Source organism: Vipera berus (genome assembly GCF_964194415.1).
Source record: "Vipera berus genome assembly, chromosome: 2".
NCBI lineage: Eukaryota > Metazoa > Chordata > Lepidosauria > Squamata > Viperidae > Vipera > Vipera berus.
The window spans coordinates 85,246,705-85,254,224 of record NC_138203.1 but is presented as its reverse complement, the minus strand read 5'-3'; the positions used below and the strand labels follow the sequence as shown (position 1 = coordinate 85,254,224).

The 7,520-nt window shown below is 40.9% G+C and overlaps 1 protein-coding gene across 1 annotated transcript; it reads left to right on the top strand.

Annotated features, from left to right (window-relative positions):
- Positions 1 to 371: 371 nt before the first annotated feature.
- On the top strand, positions 372 to 2,192 carry LINGO2 (leucine rich repeat and Ig domain containing 2; the record flags this gene model as incomplete). The annotated part of the gene is made up of 1 exon (XM_081321662.1): positions 372 to 2,192. One exon carries the CDS (start codon positions 372 to 374, stop codon positions 2,190 to 2,192), a length of 1,821 nt encoding a protein of 606 aa, XP_081177788.1.
- Between the last annotated feature and the right edge of the window lie 5,328 nt (positions 2,193 to 7,520).

Here is a 7,520-nt window from a genome sequence, read left to right as displayed (position 1 = left end):
TTTTAAGCATTATAATGTTCGGCTGAAGAGGCAGAATTGGCAGAAAAGCCACATTGAGGTCAGCATTGGGGAATCTGCAACTCTTCTGATGCTGCTTAACTACACTAGAACAGCTCCAGGGACATGTAGTTCCACAACATCAGAAGACCCACAGGTTTTCTGTCTTTGATTTCAATGCATCCCTCAGTATTAGGCCAAAGGTCAGGTTTAGTTTAGTTGCAAATAGCTTTCACTGAAAATTGAACGTGACCTTCCAGTTTTCTTAATTAATAGCTATTTTTTTCTCTCTCTCTCCCTCTCCCTCCCTTTGTCTCTCTTCCTTCTCTCCTTGGCAGGCCTGTGACGGAGGATTAGACAACATTAGTGGAGTCATGCTTCACACAGCCATATCTTGCTGGCAGCCATTTCTAAGTCTGGCTGTGCTGCTACTTTTCATAGGATCCACCCTAGGTTGCCCAGCTCGCTGTGAATGCTCAGCACAGAATAAGTCTGTCAGTTGTCATCGGAGGCGCCTGATTGCCATCCCTGAGGGCATCCCCATAGAGACTAAAATCTTGGATCTTAGCAAGAACAGGCTAAAAAGTGTAAATCCGGAGGAGTTCACAGCTTTCCCTTTGCTTGAAGAGATAGATCTGAGTGACAACATCGTGGCCAATGTTGAGCCTGGGGCCTTTAACAGCCTATTTAATTTGCGCTCTTTGCGACTGAAAGGGAATCGTCTGAAGCTGGTCCCTTTAGGGGTCTTCACTGGCTTGTCAAACTTAACAAAGCTGGATATTAGTGAGAACAAGATTGTCATCCTGCTGGATTACATGTTCCAGGATCTGCACAACCTCAAATCCCTTGAGGTTGGGGATAATGATCTGGTTTACATCTCCCACAGGGCCTTTAATGGATTGCTTAGTCTGGAGCACCTCACTCTGGAGAAATGCAACCTTACAGCTGTACCAACAGAGGCCCTTTCCTACCTTCACAACCTCATCAGCCTGCACCTGAGACATCTTAATATCAACCTGTTGCCTGCATATGCCTTTAAGAGATTGTTCCACCTGAAAAACCTAGAAATAGATTATTGGCCTATGCTTGACACAATCCCTCCCAACAGTCTTTATGGCCTGAACCTCACTTCTCTCTCCATTACCAATACCAATTTGTCCACCATCCCTTATGCTGCTCTGAAACACCTGGTTTACCTGACCCACCTGAACCTTTCCTACAATCCCATAAGCACAATCGAATCGGGCATGCTTGCAGATGTGTTGCGCCTGCAAGAGTTGCACATAGCGGGGGCCCAGCTGCACACCGTTGAACCTCATGCTTTCCAAGGCCTTCGATTCCTCCACGTGTTGAACGTGTCCCAGAATCTGTTGGAAACTCTGGAGGAGAATGTGTTCCATTCCGTCAAATCCCTGGAAGTTCTCAGTATAAGCAACAATCCCCTGGCTTGTGACTGCCGCTTGCTCTGGATCTTACAAAGGCAGCCCATGCTGCAGTTTGGTGGCCAGCAACCGATGTGTGCCGGCCCAGACAGTGTCAAAGAGAGGCCATTTAAAGACTTCCACAGCACGGCCCTTTCTTTCTACTTCACTTGCAAGAAGCCCAGGATCTATGAAAAGAAGCTGCAGTACTTGGTGGTTGAAGAAGGGCAGACCGTGCAGTTCTTGTGTCACGCAGAGGGCGATCCTCAGCCAACCATTGCCTGGTTGACACCGCGACGCAGACTGGTCACCACAAAATCCAGCGGGAGAGTGACAGTGCTTGGAGGTGGTACACTTGAGATCCGGTTTGCTCAAGATCAAGATAGTGGGGTTTACGTTTGTGTGGCCAGCAACGCTGCTGGGAATGACACCTCCTCAGCCACCCTCACCGTCAAGGGGTTTGCCTCAGATCGTTTTCTTTATGCCAACAGGACTCCTATGTACATGACAGATTCCAATGACACCAGTTCCAATGGAACCAATGTGAATACATTTGCTCTGGACCTTAAGACAATACTGGTGTCGACGGCCATGGGCTGTTTCACATTCCTTGGGGTTGTTTTATTTTGTTTCTTACTACTTTTTGTGTGGAGCCGTGGGAAAGGCAAGCATAAAACCAGCATCGACCTCGAGTACGTCCCCCGCAAAAACAATGGCGCAGTGGTGGAAGGGGAGGTTTCAGGACCACGCAGGTTCAATATGAAAATGATTTGATGGCTGTGCTCTAGCGTTATTAATTTTTGCCCCTTTCCTTCTTCTGTGGCATTCGAACCAATTTTCAACACGCTTGGCCAAAGTAAGAAGGCCAGGCTGGCAGTGGCTGGACTTGGCCGCCACCCGTGTCAAGCGGTAGATGGAAATCAAAAAGACTGTCTGAGGTTGTACAGCAGAGCCTCGTGTTTCGAGGCGGCGTGAGTGAGTGAGAGGGCTTTTTCCTTTTTTTGCAGAGTTTGGCAAACAGCGCTAGTTGTTTGCATTGCAAATTTTATGGCATTCTGGGGATTTCAGTAATGAACAGTCAGCTCATGGATACTTGTCGGAAACATTTTTACCACTACAAAGCAAACAAAAAAACCTCCTACAGTATAGGATTTCATGTTTTAAATGTGTGAAAGAGAGAGAGAGAGAGAGATTTGTTTACAATCTACTCTGCAGTAAAAATTTGTATCTATAGCGCATTTGCTAAATCCTTGCATCCTTACTTTCTAGTTGGTTCAAGACCGCAAAAATTAATGTATTGCCGTAATATCTGTATCTATGTATGTATGTATTACAGCAATACATACATAGTTTAAAGCAATACAGATGAGAGATTTTGTTCCATCCACAGTGACTGACCCAAGTGTGATATCCCTCTTCCCAAATGTCTAGTCAAATTTTAAAATTGGACTTCTGAAGCAATTCGAGACGATAGCGTCTTGAGATTTGAATTTACACCCAAGACGCGAAGGAAATCCTCAAAGCAGGCAAAATTTGCGGGATGCCATGTTGGTTCACTTCATAGAAAGAAAAGGCACGGGCTTAATTTTAATACAAAATGGAGTTTAAAAACATACCTGTGGGATCACACTAGAACAGTTGACTGTAAAAAAGGTGGAGGTCTAACCTTGCCCGCTTTTGGAGACATACAATCGGGCCGATCACACAGGAAGGAGGGTCTCTTTTAGTTTTATCCCGCCCTGCCAAATACACCTTCATCCTCCACCATTGCCACATCTGTTTCAGTTTCTGGTCTATCATTTTGTGTCCTAGGAAAATGAAACTAGGGTACTACATTCTGCCACTTGCTGAGGAAAAAGCTGTCGGTGCTGCGTTTAGGGAAACAATTTTTTTTTTAAAAAAAAAAGACATACAAAAGAATTGGGGGATAGAAATGGATCCTCCCTGATGCCAAGAAATTAAATTTGGTACAAGAAGAGGCGATGCCACTGACCCGTGTTGGTTTTCATTCAGGCCACATTATTGCCAAACGGCGAGCCCCTGTCAGTTTTGTATTTATTAGTGGTAAAGGCTGAGGAACAGAGGTCTTCTGCTGTGTCTTCTTCATGCAAAGATTCCAGGACTACATGAACCAGTAAGAAAAACCAGAGAGGCACCATTTCTGTTTTCAATATAGTGAGAAAGCAAAGAACTGAGAGTAGGGAAGCAAGTCTCTCTTGGGTTATGTAAAACACAACCCTATGAGTTTTAAGAGCATTTTGCTTTTTTTTTACTTAATTCCTCCCAGCACATATACAGTATGACAATCATATGGCCAGTGCAAATAAGCACCTGCTAAGGAAAGTGATGTATGTCTTTGGCATCCGTGCAGAGGTAGGGAAGCATCTGCCTTCAAGATATTGGGGTATCTCCCACAATTTCTTGCAGGGAACACACTAATTAGAATTGATGGAAGGCAGTCCAAAGACAGAAAGAACAAAGTTGCCCGTCCAATTATAAAACTCAGTGGAGTGTAATGGGAGTATAGAATGGGTTCTATTGTGTGTGTGTGTGGAGAGAGAGAGAGAGAGAGAGAAACAATTTTCCCAAGGAACAATCATCTCTGCTTTTTGATATTGTTGAAGAACATGGTTGCCATTGCTGAAAAGAATTGCTGAAGAACATGGTTGCCATTGCTGAAGAGAAGAAACGTTCAGGGTAAGCTGGTGGCTGGGAAATTAGACTATGCAGAAGGGGCCGTGTCCTCAGTGCCACTATACATTCCTCCGGGAAACTGCCACGTGTGGTACAGGTTTGTAATATTTTCTCTTCCCTGCCACAAGTTCAAGGGCAAACAAGCAAAGAAAAAAAAACTACTTTGTGAACTAGCTTTAGAAAGGTGAAGGCTTAATTCCCTGAATTTGTATTAATTATTGTTAGAAAGTCATCATTCTTTGATTGTTCATGTTACCAGTTGCCAAATGCCTGCTTACTTTTACTTGCCTTTTCTCCCAATGTGGAAGTCCATATGGGCAGGAATGAATTGGAATAATATGTACAAGGCCAACTTTCTTGAGCTGTTTGTTTTTATTTATGTGTTAGCTGTTTATTTTTATTTATGATTTTTCCCTCTCAAGATAATAAAAAGCACTATGGGTTAATACTGGTATGACAAAATAGAGGTGTCGTGTTCTGTTGCTTGTTGAACCCCAACTCCCTGAATTCCTATGATCGCTATAATAATTTGGGGATTCTGGGAGTTGAGGTCCCAACAGGTTTATGACACATTGGTTAGAGAAGGCTACTCTCATACATTCATATCTTTCAAGTCTTTATTCCAGCCTTTATTCCAATGTTAAAATATTTAATATTTAAAATATTAAGCTTCTGTGGTGAACTACAACACACGAGGAGCAGATGAGATTTTTAAAAGCCATGGGTAGGATTTAAAACACTTCTATAAAAGATATGTATCCAAATGTTAGCTCTGATTTTTCCAGGAATGTAAATAATATATTGCCTACAGTTGAGATTCTGAAACAATTGCAGTGCATTTCCGCTCAATTTTATATGTGGTTTTTGTTTTTAATCCATTGGATTTAGAATGTAATAAAATCACATTATAGGTTGTGCTGTTTGTTTTCATACCAGTTTAGCAGCATTGGACAATTGGTTATCTTATCAGTGGAAGACAAATTCAGCAATGCTTGATGTCTATTTTCAGATCAGTAAATAGATCTCTGCTGCCATGATAAGTGTTACATCTGATACATTTACCTTTGCAAGGTACTGGCATATCTTTCCCAGAAGATTAATAATTATTTTCAGAGATAGCCAGGGTGTCCTGTTATAGCATACCTTTTGGTATGCCACAGGAGCACCTTGAATGCAGACATAATAATACCATTGACCCCTTTGATATGGCCCTCTAATCACACGGGAAGTAATCATGGTGATTATAAGTATATACTTCAAATCCTGCCATTAAACACACTTGCACCTCACCATCTACCTCTTAGAATTGAAGGTTTAGCCCCAATTTCATTGTCAATCTACAGCAGATCACTCAGCTGAGAGTGAGACAGAAAAAGTATAAAACAGTCACTTGTTTCTCTATCCAAAACACATTTTTTTCCCCGAACTTGGCAGCCTTAAGAAGTGTGGGCTTCAACTTCCAAAATTCCCCAGCCAGCACTCTGGCTGAAGAATTCTGGAAGTTGAAGCCCATTCATCTTAAAGTTGCCAAGTTTGAAAAAGATTGATCTAAAAGATTTACAGCAGTCCAGTAAGAAGTTATATAAAAATGAATTGAGGACATCTTAAAACAGTTCCACTAAAGTCAAGGAGTATTTCCAAAGACAGCAAATTATTTTGGCACATACAGCAGAAAAAAACCACGGAACCATCTCACTTACCGTGTCCAAAGTAACTAACTAACCTTGGCTGCCTGAGACACCTGCCAACATTCTGTCTCATAGCAATGCCAGAAATTCAAGTTGCTGGGTGGATGAGCATTTACTGATCTCTGAGCAACCTTGGACATTACAGAATTGCAAAAAAAAAAGAGAGGAAGATTATATATCTCACAGTTTATATTGCTGCGCTCCTTCTGTGAGCTCCGAAACGGAACATGCATTTCTGAACTCAGCATATGCCTACAAGGAAATATACAAGAAGTTGGCAATAAAATTAAATCCAAAACTCATGAGATACAAATATTAGCATTTCCCTTCTGTTGTCCCAGAAAAATCTGCAACTGCATTCAGTGTTGCTCTACCAGGGCTTAGTTTTTCAAAGAAGTCCCATTCAGAAACAAATGATTGATGGAACAGTCACGATCCCAGATTACTTCAAAGCCTGATGAGCTTTTTAATAGGCTGTATTCATCCCAATATCAATAACATCAGAAAAGAAAGTAGAGGATTCTGGAAGCTTACTTACTTTTTCTCCCTACTAGCTATATCTTTCTAGTCTTTATAAAAGACTGTGGAATTTCATTAACCCCCCCCAAAGCAGATCACATATGGCTTTCAAGAACGATATGAATTGTGTAAATCCATTCTACTTTCATGTATATGAGAGAAATAAACAAAAGAGAGAGAGGAAATAGGATTGCATAGCCCATTGAAGACATTTGCATTGATTTCTTCCTTGAAATTATCATTATCTATTACCAGTTGAATTATGAATAATTCTTTTTTTTCTTATTCTTTTTTAATGACACTTTTTCTATTGCTAGCATAACCCTTTTAAGCAGAGGGAGTTTATTTCGGATGAAACTATTGTCAAGGCAAACTTAACTCCAAATAGCAGATATTTTTCTCTTCACTTTTTAATGACAAATTCATAGACTGTTAGGATTCTGTCAATAATAATCAGTTTTACCTATATGGTAATTGCTAAACCAGACAAGATGAAGCTTATGTGGCATGAGAATTTCTGCTGCAACTTAAAACAGGGGTTAAAACATATTACAATGATGGTTGAAACATCGGATATTGTTTCCAATTTATTTTCGTAAACCTTGAGAAATAAGAAAAGTGGGCCTATTTCCAAGCTTTGTTTTTTCCCCTTATTTCCCAAAGTCTGTTCCCGTATTGTGTATTTTATGTTGATTCAGGAAATGTTCAGTTTAGTCAAGAAACAACACCTGTGTGTTTGTTTTTGAAAGCAAGTTATAAAATACATCTTTGAACAGTTGTTTGCTTTATTTTGTGGTACATGTTAATCTAAACAGTTGAGTCTTGTTCTTTATAGGCCAGTCAATGCACCAGAACAGTTGACCAGCTGAATAAATAGGTAATAGGTAAAGGTATATTTACACAAACACACACATGCATCAGCACACACAAAGGTACACAACCTCACATATGCATTTGTAGTACAGTCTCACACAAAATACCCTGTTCTCTCCCTGAACTCTGCATCAAAACGCAACACAAAATAACAGCCCTGTATTTCTTCCCTTGCGGATGGTATTCGAGCGTTCAGTGTTAAAAGTCTGGAAAATCTGCTTTCAGTGACAGATTGCAAAATGAGTTGAAAAGAGGTGAAAAATGGATAAGGGATAAACAACACAGGAGAAAAAAGAGAGACTTTCCCCCCAAAATCCTAAACTTTTTG